At 50.0% G+C, this 23,402-nt stretch overlaps 1 protein-coding gene across 1 annotated transcript in view; it reads right to left on the reverse strand.

Annotated features, from left to right (window-relative positions):
- Nucleotides 1–23,402, reverse strand: part of RNF165 (ring finger protein 165) — a 29,046-nt gene continuing 5,644 nt past the window's right edge. The window contains exons 2-9 of the mRNA XM_035309787.1: nucleotides 18,434–18,439; nucleotides 14,803–15,112; nucleotides 12,381–12,506; nucleotides 8,781–8,910; nucleotides 7,611–7,715; nucleotides 7,119–7,214; nucleotides 6,035–6,141; nucleotides 1–4,984 (exon numbers count right to left, since the gene is read on the reverse strand). Coding sequence (XP_035165678.1) covers nucleotides 4,867–4,984; nucleotides 6,035–6,141; nucleotides 7,119–7,214; nucleotides 7,611–7,715; nucleotides 8,781–8,910; nucleotides 12,381–12,506; nucleotides 14,803–15,112; nucleotides 18,434–18,439 — 998 coding nt within the window. The 3' untranslated portion in view covers nucleotides 1–4,866. The remainder of the gene's footprint in view (nucleotides 4,985–6,034; nucleotides 6,142–7,118; nucleotides 7,215–7,610; nucleotides 7,716–8,780; nucleotides 8,911–12,380; nucleotides 12,507–14,802; nucleotides 15,113–18,433; nucleotides 18,440–23,402) is intronic.

Consider the following 23,402-nt stretch of genomic DNA (forward strand, 5'->3'; position numbering starts at 1 on the left):
TTTATAGTTAGCAATGCAGTTCATTTTATTAGTTATAAATAAAGTACAAAAAATCCACCAAAAGTGAATCTAAGCATTTACACAATTTCTAATGTCTTTTCATTTCTTCAATGCACTATTGCTTTAATATTAATAATAAATATTTTTCTAGCTTTCTTCTATAAAATAGTCTATGTAGCAAAATGTTGCACAGCACAACAGAACAGCAGTAGGAGTACAAAAATGTGGGTGATCCTTTCACCAGCCCGGGCCATTAAAGGGGAGGATTTCTGTCTGCTTGCCCCATGTTTTACGTGTCCCTCTGACGGTGTCTTTGTGGGGTGACACCCGGCCCCTATCCCCACATAGCCCAAAAACACAGTTTAAGGGAAGAAAGTTACAGAGCAGCAAGGGAAGACGTGGAAACCTAGGGTAAGGCAAAGGCAGCAAAGCAGAGCAGCACCCTGAAGGGACGAAGAGGAAGGGTGAAGGTACAGTCGTGTCGTGCCTTCCTGCCCCAAAAGGGATTTGCTTCCAAAGCCTTTTGGGGTGGGGATGCACCAAGCCCTGTTTCTGCATTTGTGCACAGCCGAGCGTCTGCGCTGACCCACTGCAGTTATGGCTTAAAGCTTAAAATGTTTTCTGGGGTGCTTTAAAACCCTCCTGCATGGTTCAAGCACTGGCTATTCAGGAGCCTTTTGGGAAGGGTCAGCGTGTTAGCAGCGGTGCGGTCGTGGCTGGGGATGGGGACGTGGATGCTTGGCCACCGCTGCAGGAGCAGGACGTCAGCCTCTCGCAGCCCTACAGCAGTTCCACAAGCCTCAGGTCAAGCCTTCTGCCCCAAAAGAGGGGCCAAAAGCAAGTGGAAGGTTCACAAGAAGGTTAGTTTATAGGGTTTCTGCTCCAGGCATGTTTTACAGCTGGATTATAGCCAAGTCTCATGGCCTGGTGTGACAAATGAATCCCAAATCGTCCATCCAGCCCCCGTTTCCCAGCCCTGTCTGGGAGCAGCGAAGGAGCTGAGGTCCCACCACCCTGCCCTGACAGCACCACAGTGGGGACCAGATGTCCTCCATGCAAAGGGGGGTCATCTCTTAAAATCTGCTGGCAGACCCTTGGTTTTGTAGAGCCCAAGCCCAGGCTCCACCAGTTCCCTCCTGCCCCCCCCCCCCCCCCCCCGAGCTCCCAGCTGGGTGCATGCAGGGGGCGGCTCGGCAGGGAGCACGCAGCCAGACCAAGCACCCAACAGGCACCGAAAGCCCAACAGAGCCGCAGCACCTGGGCTCCCCTCCGCAGTTTTTTTTGAAGCGATTTGCAGAGTCATGCACTGAATGCATGCATTGCCCCAAGCACAGCCTCGCAGCGGGGCTCACCGGGTGTTATTGCAGGTAACGCATGCAGCAAGGGCAGGAGCATCACCACGAGCACTGGGACAGGGTGGCGGCAGGAATCGACTGAAATTTTGGTTTTTCAGGGCACTACGGACCGCCTTCAATGCTCAAGGACACGAGTGAAAGGATCACCAGAGTTTGATTATGAGTGCAAATAATATTCATATATATGTGCTAAACACAGTCACTATATTGCAGTTCTCCACTATGTCACAGCATACAGAATCAAAGGTTTGCATTTTTATGGAATGTATCCAAGGTAACAGCACCACAGTAATACAGTTTGTAATCACACACCCTGATTTTTTTCTTCTTTTTTTTTTTTTTTGACAAGATAAGCATTACCCCCACATCCCATGTTTAATTTCTTTTTAAGTACCGACGCATGCAAAGCATTCCATTCCCAGAAACAATGCAAAAATGAGGTAATAGGAGTAATAAAAAAAATTAGTATTAATTTCTAAATAAATAAATTATAATTAAAAATGCAAAAAACAACTATAAAAATAATTAAATAAGAACCCACAATATCTACAAGTTAGTCATAAATTATGATTGTTAAATATAAGGCATTTAAACTCACAAAACCCTGTAAACTATCAATGTTTTGTTCCTAGAGATTTTCTGTTTGTTTTTCGTGTGTTTTTTTTGTTTGTTGGTTTGTTTTAAACTCCTCCTATCATCGCGACCTACTCGTAGAAATGATTTCCACGCAGACAGGAACCTGACACACCGCTGCAGCTCCGGACGCTGTCGGTTCTCACGCACCTCGGGATCAGTCACTCGCACGAGACCACGGGAGTTTGGTGCTTTTCTTCACCAGATTTTTTTGTCTTTTTGTTACTTTTTTTTTTATCTAAAAACTGTGCTTGTTCGTTAGGCAGATAGTAATACTTTCGCATAGGCTTTAAGAAAACGCGCGGTTCGGAAGCGCTCCTCCTTCCCTCCCCGCACAGCCAGGGTCCCCCTGCCCCGCTCCTCCCCTGCTTCGCCCCCAGCTCACGCCTGGGTGCACCAGACCGGCTTACAGTGTGCTTTATGATCAATGTCTCGCTTTTCTTGTCCGTATTATTGGTGGTATTAGGATTATTTTTAATGCTGCTTGAATCTGCTGCTGCTGGAGCAAGCCCCGTATGTCCCAGGGGGTCACCCCTTGCTGCAGGAGCCCACATCTCTCTGGACATTAGGGCTGGGACTGCTGTATCCCCTGTGAAACCATCACTTGCAGGTGGCAAATAAATGTCACCAAACAAATATATGTCACTGTGACCCTCCCTCCACTCCCTTCTACCTGCAGAAGCAGTGATGGGAGAAAGTCTCCTGCAGCCCCACGCACCTCCTTCACTCTCATCACCAGGTTGGCAAAATTAAAAATACTAATAATATCTGTGGGTCCTCCGAGGTCGGTGTTTTCCTGTTACAGCTCATGGGAATCCTCCAATCTCCCAGATGGTAATTTACGATCATTTCTACGTGGAGAGCATCACTTGGCTCCAGCAGAAGGGGTGCTCAGGGAGCCACGATTCAGCTCCACCACATCTGCATTATAAATATATAAAGTTCAGGATTTGTTCCCCTGGCTCCTCCGCATCTCTTTTTTTCCTAGTTTCCAAAAAAAAAAAAAAAAAATCTTAAAAAAAAAAGCTTTTTGGTTGTGAATGCCTGTTCACCAAAGGTTTTTCAGCTGAGGTCTTTATTTCAAGGGGAGCTTGGATCAAAATGGCCCACTCCTTCAAGGGGTGTTCAAGGGAAGGTTGGACGTGGTGCTTAGGGACATGGTTTAGTGGGTGACATTGGTGGTAGGGGGATGGTTGGACCAGGTGGTCTTGGAGGTCTCTTCCAACCCCAATGATTCTGTGGTACTTCTATTCTAAGGACAGCCTCCTGATGTAGTTTTGTGCATTTTTATAATGGAGACTGGTAAATTAGGTTTCATTTTAATAATCACCCTTTTCTCCATATGGATAAGGAGTGAAATGCATCTGTACAACAATGCTCTGGCACAGGGCTAAACCCTGCCCCTCCAGAAGGCAGAGAACCCTCGGGAACTGGCATTCCCCTCCTGCACCAAAACACCCACGGCGATGTCTCATGAGCAACAATTCCTCCCATCCCATTATCAGAGAGGGACCTCTGCAATCCCTGCTCTGAGAGACTTGACCCCACAGCCAATGAACCCAAGTGGATTAAGGAAAAAAAAAAAAAACGGAAAAGAAAGAAAGGCTTCCACCTGTGCTGTACGTCTCCTTAATGTCCCTGTGCCGTGATTTCTCACCGGGGAAGCAGTGAAGCAGGATGACCGCATGTGATAAAAAGGCCCTGCTCCCTTTCTCCCACCTTGCTGTGGGCAGGAATGGGGAACAGGAGCAGGGCAGCTTGGCGGTGGCTCTACCCCAGCCCAGCCACAGCGCTAGCAATATCCCCAAATCATGCGGTGTTGGGCTTTGTCCCGCTGGAGCTTCCTCTGAGCAATTACAGCCCAAAGCACAGTTACAGGAGCCGGCTCCATAACCAGTATTTTGGACCAGCAAGGAGCCTGGGAGGTGTCTGACCCCAGGGGGCACATGCCACAGCGCGCTGAAGCCAACCAGCCCCTGGCTCACAGGAGAAAGCAGTATGGAAGATGGCACAAGAGCACAAGAGCACAAATCCATGGCCTGCCTTGGGTTGCGGCATGCCAAGACACTTTGTTAAGATACAGAAAGCAAAGAAACAGCATCCCCATTGATATCGTGCCCCTCCAGAAAGCACCCAGCACCAGCAGATAAGCAGGAAGCTTACAGGGAAGCCTCTCCCTATTGCTTCACTCGTTTCGTTCCCAATTTTATTTTATTTTGTAAGCGTCTCTGAATTTGCAGCACTGTAAATGCACGGAAAGGAAGCACACGCAGCCAAGGCAAAGAGCGCAACCCTTCTGACTGTAAACAGGATTTTGCTTTTTCGCCTCTTCCCCCCCAAGGGTGGGAAAGCTTGACCTCCTCATTCCCCCTCCGCAATGTATTAATCAGGCACCAAAATAAGGAATCTATGAAAAAATATTTGGTGCAAATTAGGTAACAGCAACATGTCCACCACAAGATGAGTAGGGCATCAAACACAACATTTCTTAAGCTAACATGCTCCAGCTGCCATCCATAGAAATAGCTAAAGGACCCCTATAACATGTTTCTACGTATTCGAGAGGTATATATACAATCCTCATGAAATGCAGGATTGACAGGCCAGACTACCACAACTAGTTCCTTCAAGTTCAACACTAAATCTTCTGCAGCACGGGGTCTCTGAGCTCCGGGAATGCCAGCTCCCTTTCACCGGGCCCGTATCCTGCGTATGTGCAATATCTCCTACCGCTAGATATTGTACCGCCACCTCCTCCTCGCTAACGTGCCTGCAGACTTCTCCTCTCAATCAAATGGCTCAGAAGGCAAAAAATTTTGCTGCAAGGGTTTATGGCCATACGACCTGATAAGGAAAATGGTGTGTCCAGCCAGTCCTTTCAGCTGTCCGAGCCGAGCTGTGTTTCAATGTCCACCCTGCAGATGGGGCACTTCTTGCTGGTGGCCAGCCACTGGTCCACGCACACTTGGTGGAAGAGATGCATGCAAGGTAGCCTCCTGTGGAGAGAGAAGCACCACCCGTTAGGGACCTCGTGGATGGAGGGGGTTCGGGGGTCTGAGGACATCCAGAAAGGTGTAAATGGGGCTGCTTTCAACATGGGGAAGCATCAGCGTGGTGGCACTGGAACACCAGCTTACCCTGCAGTAGGGCAGAGATGGTGTCCTTTCTTGGACAAAACCCCTTAGAAATGCCACATCCTTCTGAGCTGAGCTGTTGAAGTGACCAACTACCCTGGCTGCTGCTTTTGTCCTTTTCATGAGTGTCAAGTTATACACTTGGGTTCTTGATCCTGGTGGCTCACCAGCAGTCAGTGGGTCTCCACTGCTCCTACTTGGGTGTCTGGTGTGCCCCAGGGGATGTGGTTACTTTTCACCTCTGCCACCTTTGTCATCTCTTTGGTGGCTCTCATTAGCCAGGAAGGATCCCAAACCACAAAGGCCCACAGCAAAAAGATCAGAGCTTTTCAACAACAGCTTAAGGCAGCTAAAGGGCAAGGAGCAGGACCAAGTAGTGCAGATGCACTGCCCACCCAAAGCTCCTTCACCAACAGCTCAGCTCTTCTAATTGCTTGTCCCCATCAAGCAGAGTTTGGACCCAGCCAGGAGCCTGGGGACCTTGACAGCAAGGGTTTTGCTGTGGCCCAGGATGGCTCCCTGTGACCGTGCAGGCTGAGAGATCTCACTTAGTCTGTAAGAAAGCAGCTCCACCCCAGCCACAAGCCCCATTCCCCTGTACTTGACACACAGTCTCCCTTTTATCATACTTGGTCATCTGTAAAGGCAAGACATTGATGCCCATGAGCTCCAGATGGCTGTTTGGGGCCTGGCACCCATAATCCTAGGACATCTGGCCACCCAACAGGGTGGTTTTGAAGCAGGTGATCCAAACCCAGGAGATCCTATGAAAATCTGGCCCTTTTAGTTGGACATTGGCATGTGCTTTCCTAAACCCAGCAATCACAGCCCCACCAAGGCACAGCAGTGTTATCAGGATAAGCACAACCCAGACGTCACCGAGAGGCAGTGGAGCAGAGGGAAGGGTCATACCTGACATCTTCTCCATCTTCGAGCATGGACAGACAGATTGTGCATTTCTCATCAGTGTCCGACTCCTCTCCATCCTCCTGCTCAGCTTTGCCCTCCTGCGGTCTTCTCTGCAGCAAGGTTAAAGACATAATTTGGTTGGGAATTGATTTTCTAATGCTCTGCCAAGCCTGGGTAGTTGCAGGAAGGCAAATAATAAGAGCTTCATCCATCAGCCAGATCCTCCAGCTTGGGGAAGCCAGCCCAGCATAAACAGCCAGCAGGAGGAGGATACCACCAGCATGGTCCACACACCTCCTCCCAGAACTGGAGGCAGTGCCCCAAGGAGCAGCCTGTCCGCTGCCCCAGCACAGCCCCAACACCTCCTTGGTCCTCCATGTGCCAGTGATGGCCCCACAGTCTGCTTTGCTGGGTGCTTCTCCTGCAGACCCTGAAATGTGTAGGGTCACCACTGCCAGTAAGGGCACCAACCACTGTGCCCCACGCCGGCTTGGGCATTGCCTTAGCCCCATGCTGCACTCAGCCTGCCAGCTCCTTCCTCTCCTTTCCCCCCATGCACCCATTCCAAATAATATATATTTTTTATGCATCCACTGGAGATGTGGTCAGAGATAAGTGCAGCAGGAGTTGAGTCCCTTCCAACGTGGGCAATGCAACATACGTATTGTTAATGGGGATGGCAAACATGACGTTTCTACCCAAATGAGCAGTTTTCCTGTTTTCTATTAGCACTACCCCAAAAATTGGCATCCACTTCCGTAAGGGCAAGAGTTCAGCTTCAGTGGAGGAGATGCCCCTTGCAAAGTGAAAGGAGGGCGAGCTGCCCCCACACCATGGAGCGAGTGCCCTTGTGGAGAAACAGGGAGCAGAGCTACACCACCGCGTCAGCCCAAGAGTCCCACAGGATGCTGAGGCACCAGTTCTGGATTTCATGGTCCTTTTCAGGGAATATTTCAATTGATGATGCTGGTTTGCCACCCCTGAGGATTACAACCCACCAAAGTCCTTCCTTCTGTCCGCTCCATGCACACAACCTTTGGCCAGCTGCGGGGGGCTGGTGGCCGTGCCATGGTTTTGGGGAGCTCACCTTCTTGTACTTGTGTGGGAAGGTGAACCTCTCGATGGTGTTCTGCACGGCGCCACGGCTCACGCTGCCCAGCCTGTCCTCCAGCTGCAGCAGCTCCTGCGGCACGGGAACAGCAGCAAAATGGCATCAGCAGTGCTCGCGGGAGGCACCGGTGGAGGAGCACAAGATACCCAATATTTCAGAAAACGGGGTGGAGTCTGAGCCCCGTTTGGCAGGGAAAACAAAACCCCATAGAAATGGAGGACTCCATTCACAGCCATGAAGGGAGCCAGAGTCAGCCAGAGCCAGACCCGGGCACTCTGGAATAAAACATCTTTCACTAAGCCACCCAACCCCTTTTGCTTCCTGGTTATTACTGAAATGGCTGCAGGTCTCAATCCCATTCCCGTCTGCGACTGCCAAGCCATAAGGCAGCCTTACGAGTTTATGCCAGAGCTTGCATGGATTCCCAGGGCTTAAAAATTTAATAATCGCCGTCCCCAGGATACATACTTCATAGCTCTCCCGCACAGCCGACGTGTGCCTGCTTGGGTTCAGTCCCTGAAGAGCAAGTAGCTGGAGCTGAGGATAAGGGTAATTTCTGATTTCATGAACAACCTGCAGGAAGCGAGGGAGAAAAATAAAGCCACCTGGGCTAGCACAAAGAAATCCCTCATGTGCCTCGATTTAAATTTAGTGCTTCAAAAATTGAAAATGAGAGAGCAGACTGACACCTTCCCCCATGGAAGTCTTTTAATAATCAAAAAATCAGTGGATTAATAACTAAAAAAAAAAAAAAAATAGATCTATAAATAATAACTACAAACTCACGTCTTAAAAATATGTCAAATAAACTCTTCATTGTATAATTATTCCTATAGCATCCGCAACGCTGCAGCTCCAATCTCTCAGCATGGATTAGCTTAAAAAGAGATTTAATTTTCATCTTTAAATGCATTGATTTCTCTTCACCCAAGCTCTGGTATTTAAAGCTGTGCTGTAGGGTGCAGGTGTCAGGGTCTGACTACGGGCACAAGGGAAGAGCACCCTCATGGCATTCCTGAGGGCACTTAAAGGATGAGCAGGGCTCTGGGTGGCTCAGCTCCAAACGCAGCTCCCTGCTAGGAGAAGGACCAGCAAACGCCCTCGGTCTTAATATTATTCTTAATATTATTAAGAATCAACTTAATATTATTATTAAGATATTTTTGTCAAGCCCCAGCTCCACCTCTGCACCAGGTCACACACAAATTTAATAGGAGGCATCGAGGACAATGCAGATGGCAAGTATGTGAGGAGGGATGGTCTTGGGGGCTGAGACTGGGGAAGTGCCACCTAACACCAGTCCTTCTGCATGCAGGGAGCCCTGGGAACCTGCAGTTCACTCCTGCATTAATAACATTGTTTTTTTTTATCATTTTTGAGTCTCCCAGGTTTTTGCAGAGCAGCTTGTGAGTGCGCTGCAGGCGATGGGCTGAATCTTTCCAGAGCAGCTGAGCTTTTCTTTCCTTTCTCTAGCCCAGAGTGCAATGATGCAACGTTATCCTTTCAGACACTCCCTCCCACGGCCGGAGATAAGTGGGATTCGCAGAAGACAGGTGATGGAAAGACAGCAGCCTTTATTTTGACTGCCTTCTGGCAGACAATGCATAAAACATTTCTCGGTAAGAGCGTTTCACTTACCATCTGTGTCGAGGATGTGCTTCTGGGGAAGTGGTGCATCCGAGGTGTGGCCAAGTAATGCTGATAGGGCTGAGGGACCGGCCGGACCTGGAACTGGGCGTGAGTCAGGCCTGCATCCACGCTGAGGTCCCTGCGGGCACGAGGAGGAGGAAGATGGGGCTGTGGCTGCCTGTTATGGGCTGTGATCAATCACACTCAGGGCAGGGGAGGGCTCTGAGCAGCCATGGGTGCCTCAACACAAGGTGATGGTTCTGCTTTAAAATCTTTGGATTTGGGCAAACACCTTTCCTTCCACCAAGGCAGAATGAAGCAGCGTAAGGGTTGATTTTATGCCAGTTATCATTTGTGGTAGCTGGAGTCGAGAGCTGTAGCCTGATAATTGCAGAGCAGTGTTTTGGGGGCTCTGATCGATCCTCAGGCTCAGCAACTCAGCCTGGATGGGTCCTCCCTGCACCACAATCGCTGCAGATAATCGCGTTTTGCAGGAATGCAGATAAATGCCTGAGGGCAGAGAACCAAGGGGCCATTCTGGGTGTCTGTTAGGACCTTGGAGGTCTCCCAGCCCAGGTCTTGGGAAGGCTTGGGGGGGACAAGGGAGTCATTCCCTGCCTGCAAGGGAGAGTGCATCAAACCTGGCCTCGGGGAACCCCAGAACTGCTGTTCATACAAAATAAACAGTAATAATAATAATAATAATAATAATAATAAAGAAAAAATAACAAAGGTTCTAAGAAATGTCTGGAAGAGACAGCTGAGGAAACAGCATCACACAACCAGCAGGGCACCAGCGGTGAAGCAGGACATCCCTGGCAGTCCCACTGCCCCATACACAGCCTGTCCTGGGGCTCATTTCTGTGGGTTTGGGTGTTTTGCCCCTCCAGAAATCAACCCAAATCAACGCTGACTCTTGAAGTGACCTAGATCCCAGCAAACATCACAAGCAGAGCCGAATTGCAAACCCCATCCCAGCCTGCATGCACGGGATGGGAGGAGACCTAGCACAGCACCTATCCATAACCTATCCATAATCCAATTAGCTGGTCCCTTGTCTCTCCAGCCACCGAGTCTCTCAGCAAACATGTGCTCTGAATGTCATTCACTTTATCGTAATTACAAAAGCCAGCGCTCTGATAACTATTGTCTTCGCATCTGTCAAAGCAAAACTAATTAGAGCACAGGGGTTGCTCCTCGTTCCAGCCTGAAGTTCTCCTTCTCTCCACGGAGGACAGCAGCAGCGAGTGCCACGGCTTGTTAGGAGCAACCCAGACGTGTCCTGGAGCAGCTGTGAAACAGCAGCAGTGTGCCCAGCAGCAGTTAATGGACAGGAGGGGACAGTAAATCTTATTCTGTGATTCTAAACGCAAAAATCCCTTACCCAGCACGGCCTGAGTACTAGGTAACAACTGCAATGCTTTCATGCCCTCTAATAAGTCCCCCCACATCAAATTGGAGCAAAGGGGGGGGGTCTGTCTTTGCTGGCCGTGTGCTGGCCATGTCCTGGACAGACAAAGCCTGGCAGAGGATAAGACACAGCAGGAGACAGGCAGGAACACAGCCAGGGTGGGAATCCACAGGACTGGGCATTTTCCAGCTCCCGTGTCACATTTTTGGAGATTTATCCTGTGGCTCGAGATGGTTCCCAGGTGGATGGGAGGCTCAATTGGAAATTATCAGATATTGGGATCATCCCAGCCCTGCCTCTGGCCTGATGTACGACCCTGGCCATCTCCTCAATGCCTGCTCATATTCCCTGCCTGCAAACAGGTGTGATAACCCACCGAGCACCTTGAGACCAGGGGCTGAAGGGATTTCTCAGAGACTAATGGGCATCATTAACTTGCACAAGTAATTGTAACAGCAGCACTGCTGAACTGCTTGTGCAGTGCTGCATCTGGATCCTTCAACCCAGTACTGAGGCTCCTGAAGTGATGCCTGCCCAAAGCAGAACACTGCATGCAATGGTGTTTTCCCAGGGCTTGGGGATGAGCAACTGGAGCACGCTAGCTGAAGAAAACCCAAACTAACATCACCTTCTACCTTGTGCCACAGGTACAGCACCTTGACACCCAGAGGTGAGGTTCAAGAGCTGTGATGCCTACAGTCCATGGGCTGCCAGTGACCAGAATCTGAGGGATAAGGGCAAGAAGATGGGCTGAATGGTCGTCAATAAATGCCAACACAGGATGGAGCTCAGGGGGGAGTTTATTTCTCCTCCACCAGGAGATTTTAACCAAGGCTCGGCCGTCCGAGGTGACCGATGACCTTCAGCCCCAGCTTCCAGCCCTGCTTCCCACCTCGCTGCCTGCTGCCCCTGAACAAGAGCGGCTCACGTGGTGGTAACACATCAGAGAGAAGTTTTATATCCATCACTGGGCAAAACTGTACGTGTGCCCCGAGGGGAAGTGAGTCACCCCAATATGTGTACACGGTATGTGATTTCTGGCGTGCCCACTCCTTAGGTTTTGTAAGGCAACGCAGCAACACGGGGGCCCCCCCCCCCCCCCCCGCAGGAGGGGAAGATTAAATGATGCTTTATCAGATCCTGCTAATGATTATAATTAAGCGGTGTGCACAGAAAGAGAGGCAGAAAGAGCGGCTCTCTCCAGATGGAGCACGAACCGCTTTGCAGCCTGATCTGAACAATGTCACACCGGCCAAATTCACCTCACGGCGGTACTGGTAATGGGAACACCTGAGAAGAAAATGACAGAAGGATCTGGCCATATTTTTGGTTGTATGTTATTACCCCTGAGGAGGAAGAAAAACTGTGTTAAAAGAACTCTCCAATTGCAAAGCAAACTGCTCAGATGTTAGGAAATGCCATAATTAAGATTTCCTGTGCCATTTTATTTTGGTCCCCTTGTGCATACACACTACGATTGTCTCTAATTACATGTTCACATGCTATTTTTTCCTTTCAATGCGCAGAATGGGCTTTGCTCAGCTAACAAGGAGCTACTCAGAAGTGTGTTTTTTTTTTCTCCTATTCTTCCGAGTAGGGCCCTGTGGCCCCTTGCCTTATTAAATGTGCAGGATCGCAAAACTTGCTCTGAAAACAGAGCAACCCATGCTTTGCTCAGCTTTTCCAGGGCATCAGACACAGTGATGGGAGAACGATTAACAGCTACTAATTGGTTCACCCCACCCTGCAGGGCAGGGCAGGGCTGTGCCCACTGATACAGGCTATGGAAGAGCTGTGGACACTGTTTTTGAGTGCCTGGTGGACTGCAGAAGGTCTCCTTCAGACAGAGATGTTGGTCTAGAGGAAACAGACCCTGGAAGCTGCTGCCCTGGAGGCTGCAGCATGAAAAGCCCCTGGGGAAGATTAAGGTTTAGGTGCGCTCTGCATGCATGGATGGAGAGGTTTGGGCAATATTGATGCCTTGATGTTATTGTACACGTGCATAAAGGCTTTAACATGCTCTTGTGTCTCTCAGGGATGAGTTTCCCCATTGCACACTCCCCACTTTATATCTGTTGTGCTCAGCCACCAGCTCTCATGGAAGCACTGAGCCCTGAAGGCATTCACAAACCCCTGCAGCCCCCACAGGACTTTCTAAGCGCCTCATTCAACACACGGGGGAGATGAGGAAGACTTACCAGTCCGTGCCTTCGGCTAAATACCTGGGCTGGGGCCCCATGGGCTGTGGAGTTTGCAGTTGGTGGCTGAAGTCAAAGCTGGGGTGCAGGCGGTGGGGCTGAACGGACATGCGCTCCTGAGCCCGCCTGCGGGAGGAGGAGACCAGAAGAGAGGTAGCAATGGGTAGGCATGTGCACATGTCAATAAACAGTGGGAAAACCCAGAGGTTTGGGATTGATATCATGTATCCAGGTCAGAAGAACCCAGACAGGTGTCAAGGATGGTGGGAACAGGAACCCAGAGCATTTGCTCTTGGTCACCATGGACCTAACACAGTCCTCCACTCGCCGCCCCTGCACCGTCCCCATGTGCTCAGTTTACAGGAGCTGTTATTTGGTGGCTACAAGAAAAAAAAAAAAATAGAGAGGAAACTAAACTTCTTCCTTAGCAGCTTTGTGCCTCTCTCACTATATTCTTTTTCTCCACAGTCATGCCCATAAACAACAGACAGCATCTTTCCGGTGCGGGTGTTATCCATCATCATGAGGAAGTGGCAGGTTGTCTCGTCTCTCCGTGCAGTCCGTAAACTCCCGGGGAACCTCGTTCATAACAGGAACACTCAGGAGTAACTGACGGCAGAATTTACTCTCGCTGGCCTTTGCCAACAATTCTGTGGGTGATGGACACGCCAGCCTGGGACCCAGCTTATTCTGCTCCAGCTGCCATTGTGAGGTAAGTAGTAGAAAGTAGTAGTAAGAGAGGTAAGTAGTAGAAAGTGGAAGAGTTAGTAGTTTTTTTCTAGGGAGTCAAGTTACTTCCTGCAGTTTGTGTCCATTTGAACTACCCTCCGCTCAGGGGGAGAGCATGTGCCGCTTGATCACAGTCTGTGCTTGGAGAGATGCGAGGTGGCTGCACAAGCAGGCTCTGCATTACAGACTGAGAACCCACACTCCCCGCTGAGTCCCTGCTCACCGACGGAGCTATCAGAAGGAAAATCCATGGAAAACACTGGATAAACATGTCAGGAAGCTGCGAGATGAAGAGGCTTCACCTTTAGGGCACCCCATAGATTCCCATTACCAGGGCCTCGTGCCCCATGCCTGAAGGTTTCTGACAGCCTCCTGAGATGCAGCTCTGCTGGATGCCTTCAGGGGCAGGCTGTGGGGCTGGGCGAGAGGCTCCTGCCCTCCCCCACACCACAGTCCCTCTTCTCTGACAACCTGCTTGCATATGTAACACCGCCAGCAGGTACTAAAGCATTTTCTGTGTGAAACTGTGCTCTGTAGTTTTGTTTGAATTCGGCTTATGACTAAGGGATAAATACTTGTATCATCAGTGCCTCAGCCCCGCTCGTATTTGCTGCCCAATTATTAACTAATCGCTAAATCCACCTGAAATCCAGCTTATGCAAAACAAAAGCTGGGTGAGAAGAATCTGCAATTTGCAGACAGAAAGGGTACAGAAGGAAAGCATTTTCTGTCTGTAGCATGCTTTCCAAACAAAGCGTTATCACAAAGACTCATCCTTTGGTTCCCGGTGCATGGGTACAGCCCGCAAACAGCTTCCATATGCTTCCAAAAAAAGCACGCTGCTCCCACACGTTTTCTGAGCCCCTCTCTCAACAAGCACTGAAAGGATGAGGCTGGGCGCCCATTCCCACCTCTGCTGAGCTGCAGTAATTCTCTCTGCAGTCATCAGCCCCGTCTGAATTCAGGCTGTTTTTCCTGATTGAATGTGCTGTAGATCAATTATTTTGTTCTGTCTCACTTCACAGAGGTGGATCACAGCTGGGAAGCACACCTAGGTCCAGAGGAGCGGGCTCTGCATGTGCAAAACCCAGTGGGGCACATGGATCTCATCTCCTACTCGGTTTTGAGGCAGCAGCTCAAGCATGCAGTCTGCCTCTCTCTGTGATGCAGGATAGGTTTGCTGCCACCCCAGGGTGTTATGCTGTGATTCCCCTACAAGTGGTGGCACTAGGTGGCCTTGGGACGTGCTAGGTGAGCACGGCATGGATCCCCACGGGAAGGAGGCCTCAGCCACAGCCACAGGAGGCTGCCCTGCAGCCTCCTGGCAGATGCATTTGGGGAGATTACAGGCAAACTTAGTAAGAGAACTTAATGCTATCAGCAAGTTTTGATAGTACTTTCCAGAAGCTGCTTTGCAAACTTGAGCCTAACAGCTTCCCAGCATCCCAGGTGTGGGATGCCCCATCCCTGGAGGTGCTCAAGGCCAGGCTGGATGGGACTTTGAGCAACCTGGTCTGGTGGGAGGTGTCCCTGCTTGTGGCAGGGTGTCAGACGGGACCATCTTTCGAGGTCCCTTCCAACCCAACCCAACCCAGCCCAACACAACACAACACAACCCAAGCCAAGCCAACCCAACCCATTCTGTTCCTCTTGACTCCTTCAGACCACACCTGTGAAACATGAGCCCCCTTACCTGGGATGGGGCATGAGCCGGCGGTGCTGGGCCTCAAGGAGCTGCTGCTGGAGGAGGTATTGCTGGTGTAGCGCCTGAGGTAGGAAGGAGGGTCCGGCCACGTCTTGGAAGGGCAGGGCTGGCACTGGCGCCAGGGACTGGTGCAGGGGGCCGCTGTGCTGGTGCGCGGGGGCCATGTGGGGGGTCAGCCCCGGCTGGGGCTGCACCGCGTGAGGCAGGGCGAAGTCGGCCGAGAGCTGAGGCTGGGGACCCAGGTGGAAGTGCCGGCAGGAGGTAGCATGGGGATGCTGAGACCTTTGAAAAGGAGCACCTGGAAGAGAAGAGCACGGCCATCACCGGGGGCCGGCGGTGGCCAAGGCACCCAGTTGCATATCCAGAGGAATTTTTATGCAGACAGCTGTTTGTTTGCGTCCACTGCCAAATGGCAGGGGAAAAGAGCAGGTCAGCTAATGTCGATTGCTCAGGGAAAAAAATGTTGATTTTGACTAAGAGTTTTTTCCTCCAGAAAACATTGGAACCAAAACACGGGTTTGGGTTCAAAGTAGCTTTTTGGCTCTGAACTGAAGTGCATGCTGATGGAAAATTTCAGCTTGTTTTGGTTTGCCTGTCTTAAAGAGAAAAAAAGGAACAAAAGGCTCAACATTTTAGAGAAGGAAAAAATGCCTTGTCTAAAATGTGTTTCTGCAGGTTAACAGCCCATATAACTTCTCAAAAGTTGCTGACTTTCCATGCATGCAAATCAAAGTATTTATTTGCCTGTCTAAAAAGGCATTTCTTTGCTTGTCTGAACCCTAAAAAGGCAAGGAAATAATCCCTGCCCTGAGAAAGTGTCTCTCTAAGTGGCTGCAGGACATGGACGGGACACCTTCCTGAGAGCAGGGGCTATGATTTTGGCTAATAGTTTGTTCTTTGCTCAGACCCTTTCCAGCAGCCCAGCCTCATCAGGAAACGGGGAGAGTGGCTGCAGGAAACACAACATGAGCTGCTGTGAGATCAGCCGTGAGGCTGGTGGGGATGAGGAAGAAATGAGGTGTGAAAGATATCCGTGCTGGAGGCTCTTTGCAAACATCTGGCACTGGCTTTCATCTCCCTCAAGGTCCTTGCTTGGATGGGCCCGTGGCCCAGCCTGGCATGTTAATTCCTAAATTCCTACATCCCAGCGCAGTTCCAGGCACCACGGCAAAACTTCTGGCCCTTGAACTGAGGAGAGATGCAGCTCAGCACTGAAGGATGAGCCCCAAGAGAGGTCATTAGAGATGCCTCTTTGCTGGGTATCAGCCCCAAGACAGGACACCAGCCTTTTTATGCACTTGTTTGAACACCTCGTCTTCCTTTTAGGAAGGAAACTCCTATAATTTTGTTAATCTTTGGGACTAGCACGTAATATCAAGGTGTAACAGCACCGTGAGACACCGAGTGTCATCCCAAGACACAGGCCAGGCATGCAGGTGATGCCTGCTTGTCCCACACCCCTGCCACCCATCTCCCTTCCACCCATGGGCTGGGCCAGGCCAGCACACGAGCTGGGGGAGCCCCAAGCACTTTCTGTTCACATCCTTATGGAAACAAAGCAAGCCAGATGCCAGCAGAAGAAAGAACGAGAGAGGATCTAGAAGAAATGAAAGGTTTGCAAAACAGTGCATGAGTAATTATACACAACGTCTCTTAAATGCAAACTCATCCTCCATAGTGCCCCGCTGAGCGTGGAAACCAGGAACAAATGCATGTGCCACCAGCAGCAGAGCTTCTGAAGGTGATAACTTCTCATGCTGTCAGCTAATGGCATGATTCGACTGCCCTATTAATTAAAACCAGAGGAGGTGGGATCAGACCCACCGTTCCTGAATGGCAGAGCTACCAACCCCATCCAAGAGGTGTCTGCGTACCCTGTCCCCCAGTACTGCAGGTTATTTTGGCTGCCCTAGGCCTGGCCCCATTTCCCAGGTAAAGGATGAATAATGAAATGGGGACCTGTGCAGCCCTGGCCCATTGCTCCAGCTGGGCAACACCACAACCACGGGGAGATGCCTCCTAACTCTTGTGTTTGCTGGGCACTTGCAGAGTCACCCACAGTGAATAGCTCAACTTTGCTCCTCCCAGTGGAAAACAGCTACAGCAAGTGGTGGGTGACAAATTTAACACCTTCAGGACTTCATGGGGCCTGAAGAAGAGGTGCAAGAGGAGGTTAAAGTGCTAATCCCACTGCTCACCCAAACAGACCAGCCTGTGCTTCAGGGCAGCAGTTTGGTTGTAGGTCAGACAAAACCCAAGGCAAAGAAGCTGAGAGAGAATTTCACCACACGTTTACTGAGCCAAATTTTGCATCACATAATAAAACTAGAAAAAGCCAGACTCTCATCCTTTGTGTCTCTGGCTTCTCTTGATGCCTGGTGCCACAAGGATTTTTGGCCTTTTGTTGCGTCTGGGGAAATCTCAGTCTGACTTAGCAAAATGTCTACAGGGTCTTTGATGCCAGAGCCATGATGACCAGAGGGCACAGGGTGGGCAGATCAAGTTGTCAGGGCTTTTGACCTGATTTTTTATTCCTATGCTGACAATCTTGGCAAAGGACTTAGTCACAGCCCTTCCCTGTGATCCAGAAAGTCTCTGATGTTTGGGTGGGAGGGGATGCATGGCCCATGCATCCTAAGGTAAAAGCCCAACCCTGTAGGGTTTTTTGTTTTAAAGTTCATCTTTCTTATTTTGGGCACTCATCAATGGAATCAACCATTTTTTTTAGTATTTTTTCTTGTACCCACAGGTTGAATGATGTATTTAACTCCATAGGAATAATACGGCCCAGACCCAGACCATATGATTAAATAAACCCCAACAATCTGTCTTAACATAACTCACTATCTTGTGTTGTAGCTGTTCATTTCCTACAGTTAATCCAATTGCTGATGAGGATTTTGATGGCAAAGCAAAAGTCTTCAGAGAATATTTCAGCAAAGCTGTGCTTATTAGCTGTCATCAAACCATGCAGCTGGCATAACCGAGCCAGCCTGCACAACAGAGCCAGTCGGTGCCAAACACGGCTCTGGTGGACCCCAGCAATCTTTGGAAGGCCAACAAGCATGCAAAACAGAACATTTCATCTCCGTGCTATCTGATACCAAGTTTGCCCTGTTCTGCTCATCATATCTAGCTGCAAGAGGCCATCTTGGAGACTTCTTTCCAAGGCCACAAGTTGATCTTGCACACACGAGGACAACCCAGTGTCCCCCTGCTGACACCAGCTGAGCAGCACTGCTCCAGACAACCCACCATGACCAAGACCAGAGCCTGGCTCGCCAGCACTCACTCCTGGTCAGTGCCTATTAATGATTACTCACCAGCACATCTTCCTTCTCCTTCCTGAGCCTCAGTTCGGTCCCAGACCATATTTGCATTCTCACTTAAAATCATGGCCCATAAAATGCCTCAAGAAAATTTGATTCATGTCTTTAATCTGCTTTTTATCTGGGCAGTAACGTCTGCCACAGCAGAGAGCAATCATTGACTGAAAACCAGTCCAGGCACCTCGCTTCACCTTCTGTTTCTATTCCCCGTGACAGAGGCAGGACTGATATTTCCCTTTTCTCATCTAGGCCTCGAGGACTTCTCTACAGCAAAGACGATGAGTTGGAACCTGTGTCTATCAAGCTCCAGAGCCACAACCTGCATCTCCTCGAGCTGTTCCCCGCTGCCTGTCCCAGTGGTGGCTGCAGGAGGGCAACATCCCTCTGCAGGGCAGAGACGATCTCCCCACCACCACGGGCTCAAGTTTTGGTCCTCATCCTACTGCAGGATGAGGTTCTCCATCGGGATGCTTTGACCTTGCAGGAAGAGGAGTTGGCCAGCTCTTGGGAGGTTTTTGATGACCTACCCCAAAAGCACCTGCTAGGGTTCATCAGCTTCAGTGGTCTTTGCTGCACTTATAGAGGGAAAAAAAAAAAAAAAAAATCACTTTTTCTTTGTTCTTTTTTGTTCTTTGGCTTTTTCCATCACACTCCAAAGCCAAGGCCAGCAGAGAGGGCCCACGGAGTGGGGAATCATCACTTCACTAACTCGTGGTGCTGCCAAAACAGGCGTGCAGACCAGCGGCCACCCCACCTGGTGGGGCTCACCTCCTTGGTGCTGTGGCCTCCAGCGGTGGTGCTGAGGACCTGTCTCGGGGCTGGGTCTGGAGCAGCGCCATGGCCTAGGGAGGCCGGGCAGAAACAGGGGAGCACCACCAGGACGCAGATGATTTTACATGGCTGCTTTGTTTGACACAAATTAGTGCACGAGAAGGTGGTTCCTGAGAGTTGAAGAAGACATAAGCAATTTGGAGTTTTATTCCTGGGCCTGCTCTGACCCTGATATTGATCTGTATGTCCCATTGCTGCACATCTCCGTGATGCCGCAGCCCCTTTCCCTACCTGCACCCTGAAGATGATCTCAGACCAAAAACCATGCCAGGAAGATCACTCAGCAGCTATTTATGAAGTGCTCACAGTGCTTCGTGGGAAGATGGCATTACAGGCAGCAGGCTTAAATTTAGGAGATATAAATCTGGTTTTGGAAACTCATCACGTCCTCACAGCTTCTTTCTCTCTTCCACAGCTATTTTTTTTTTCTCAGTTCTACAGTTATATTTATTGTTTCTATACATTATTTGGAGCAGCCTGGACCTTTTTTCATTAAAAGACATGCTGTGAATTCTTTGGCACTCCCAGGTGAACCCCTGCAAATGACAAGCTCATATATATTTTTACAGCTTGGTAGGCGACACGGAATCTCAGAAATGCACCGGCCTGCTACTGGCTGCTTCTGTCCCTGGGGATCCTCCTTTGGCATCAGGCAGGGTTTGACTGTGCATATGCACATGTGGATTTATCCAAAGTTCCACCCTGTGAGGATGCAGGGATCCAAGTGCTCACTAAATGGTGGCCCACCCTGGAGATGTAGAGCCCCTGGGTAATGCATGGAGGGAGACAGAGGATACTACATCTTTCTAAAAACAAAAACAATAAAAAATAAAAAATAATAATAAAAATAAAAAGAAAGCAGAACAATTTCCACTCCCTTTCCTCATGGCAGCAGTATTTTTGGAGCACTGAGGACCGAGCAGGATCGGGCCCCCAGCTCACACTGGAGACAGGCATCTCGAGCAGAGAGCTGCAGCCGCGTTTGCAGGGAAAACAAAATCTGTCCGATGCTGTTAAGCTGCCTTGGTACATGCGAGTTGTTCCCCTGGGAAAGGCAACCTGGCCCTGCTCGCCGAGCCACTAACAGTGGGCACACGCGGGGGCCAGGGGCAGTGGGCAGGCAGGGGGTGGCAGGGATGCTGGGGCTATTTATACATCCTCCTGGCTTCGATCTCCGACAAATTTTGCCACCACGGAAGGTCTGCCCTTTGCTATCTGCCGAGATGAGGACCAGAGACACGCCATCTCGGCCATTTGGGGCTGATTAGAGCCCTCCTGGGAAGGCAGATAACCCCCCCAAAACCAGAGCCAGGCTTTTAATAGCACCGCCACGGCGCCTGCACTTTGTTTCCCTGGATGTGCCTGTGGCTGTGTGCTCACATCCCCCATGGAGGGCAACGTGATCGGATGTTAGCATCCGTCCCAGTGGTTCGTGGCCAGGAAAGGCTGAAATCGTGGGAGCAGCTTCGGGTTCACATGGCCAGGGGGCTCGCACCGTGTTCACAAACAAGCTACAAACTGCCTGGCACCGTGAGTGGGTGCCATCAGTCATGTCTTAACCCTCTGCAATTTTTTTGTGAATGTAATCCTTATTAAAATGTCCAAATTGATAATGCATCTGAAAAAATATACATAATAAAACATAACATAACACAACATAACGTAATGTAACTTAACGTAACATAACGTAACATAACATAACATAACATAACATAAAATAAAATAAAATAAAATAATAAAATAAAATAAATCATTTTAAAACCTCTAGACAAAATCCACAGCATATTCAGCTGCATAAAGATGTACTGTCCCTGCACAGAAGGCGATGCCATGCCCTCTCCCTCCTGGTGTAGGACATCAAACTGTGAGGAGAGGAGATCGGGGAGGGGAGGACAGATGAGGAGGAGGAAAGAACTGCAGAAGATCTTATCAGATGGAAAGGAATCTGTCCTGATTTCAGCACCTTCGCCAACAGCTTTGTCATTTTGTTTAGCAAATGGGAAGAGCTGTGCCAAAAATAATAGGCAGCCAGCTCAAACCCAGCCCGGGGTGCAGGCTGCCGTCCCACGCGTCTAGTGCCATGTGGAGCGTAGCAGACCACAGCACCAGACCTGGTGAGCATTACGGATAAGAAAGGAGTGGTTTGGGTTGCTTTATGTGCTAGGCAGGGATGTGCTGCACCAGGGACTGAGTCAGGACTGAGCCCTCGTGGTGGGCTCCACAGTGGTCAGCCGTGGTTGATGATGGCTGATGGTCAAGCATGGTTGGGTTCTGGGTGGGAGCACCAAGTTTTGGGGGTGGGTTCTGCTTTATCGTTGTGCCTCTCATGGTCTTGCATATTTGGTTGGAAAGGACAGCAAAGGGGTTAAGGGAAAAGGGACTGAGATGGGCAGAAAAGGGCTCCTCGCTGCCTGTTAATTGTTTGGTGGCTTCTGCCATCCCCCTTGCATCCCACCTCCTCAGACCTCCGTGCTGGCACAACAAGGCACAGCTCATGTCATCCCAAAACCATGGATCAGAGCAGAGACTTGAGCACATACCCACAGCCCTGCAGCTCTCCTGAGCTTCCACATTACCCAAGAGCATCCCCTGTCCTGCAGGGACCACGTACAGCCCCGCTGGATCCCAAAAAGGCCAGGACGGGACTCCTTCCAGAGCCCAGGTACAGCGTTCAGCAAACAATGTGTACAGCTGGTGACAACCAGCACTTCTCAGCACATTTCCATCAGGGATGAAAGGAAAGGCCCAGCTGGTACTGAGCAGCCAGATGCAGAGAGAGCAGTGATGAAATACAGCCGGGCAGCCCAGACTCGTACCTCTTCCTAGGATTTTTCTCCCTACATTTCTCCCCTAGCTTCAGGAGGGGACAAAAACTTCCATTGAAGATGCTATTTTACAGGAACATGTTGAATACAACAAAGTTTTCAGAGGAGGAAGGAAGAACACTTTGGTGGTGTTGCTACACTCTAAGTCGTCTTTTTGCTTTTGTACTTCACACTATGTTTTAATTATAGCTTTATTCTAATGCCTTGCATTCGAGGGTGTATGCATGTTTTTGGATCATCACACCAATAAAAAGCCAAAATGCGCTGAAAAAAAAAAAAAATCCCGAGATGTAATGGTCCCGGTTTCACTCCATCTGGGTGCGAGGAAGGAGGGGGAGCAGGGGGGTGAGCTAAGGGGCAGGGAGGCTGCAGCATCTCCCAGCCTATTCTAAGCTCCATACAGCAGGAAAGGCAAAGAGTAGCAGAGTTTTTACCAGATTATTAGCAGACACCTGGGCCTGACATCTCTTCTCCAGGTTTGGGGCTATTAGTCCAATTCACAATAAATAAATAAATAAATAAAACTGGAAAAGAGAGGGGAGGGGGACAGGAAGCACTTGGGAAAACTGAGGCCAGAAACTCGCCTGCTGCTCCATGCTCACCTGTCAGACCAATTCCATCTTTTTGGGGTACTAGGGATCTTGTTCATCCCCAACTTAACAAAGTAAATAAAATCCTGACATGTCAGAGGTCTGCTAGTTGTCTCTGCCTGTGGGGAGCAGCAGCTAAGGTGATGCTGCCCGCATGCAGTGGGGAGCTCTCGAAGCGAGCCCTGTGCCCACCAGGGCTGGAGATGTGCAAGTGTGGGGGCTTGTGCATGCAGGAGCCCCCACTGCGATGTGCTGCTGCCAGCTGCTTGGAAAAGGAAATCCAACACTCGTTTTTCCAACGTTTCCTTGCTTGCCATGTGGCCAAAGGGCTCCCCAGCCAGTGGAAGTGCCCAACACCCAATACACTTCGCTGCCCACTGCATCCCACCCCCCTGAGCTGCTCACTCAATTAACCGAAAGGACTTTGCAGGCCAGGCCATCACTGTGCATCCTTTGGAGGGGTCGTGCCAGGGCCCGTTTGCACCCCCAACACCGCAGCAGGAGCCAGAGCTGTCAGGGCAGCTCGGTGGGTCCCTGAGCTGAGCTGGGTGAACTCAGGGCTGGGAAACCCCCGGTCCTGCCCCACCGTGCCCTGGCAATTCCTTTCAATGCTCTGTGAATAAGAAATCTGCAGCTAAAATCAAAGATCTTGGAAGCCTGCTCCCTATTAAACTTAATATCCTGATTTTAACGGTAGGTTTCACTCCAGGAAAGAGAGCTGTGTTTAAAGCATCAAATAAAATATCAGTTTCTCAGGGCGGAAATCGCTCTTTCTTATTTTACATTTCTTCATGTGGTCCTGGCATGAGCTAATGCCTCTGAGTCCTCCTGTAATAACACAGAGTGGAAAACTCTACCCAGACAGTGAGAAATGTGTGTTTCCAGGGGAGAAATGTAAAGTCATCCACCTAGGAAAAGCCAGGCTGGTGCTGCATGCAGGGGGAGCAACGAGCCCCTTCGGTGGGTGCCAGGGGTGGGGAGGGGGCTTGCAGAGGGGCTCGCACCTGGCACCC

Source organism: Oxyura jamaicensis, chromosome Z (genome assembly GCF_011077185.1).
Source record: "Oxyura jamaicensis isolate SHBP4307 breed ruddy duck chromosome Z, BPBGC_Ojam_1.0, whole genome shotgun sequence".
NCBI lineage: Eukaryota > Metazoa > Chordata > Aves > Anseriformes > Anatidae > Oxyura > Oxyura jamaicensis.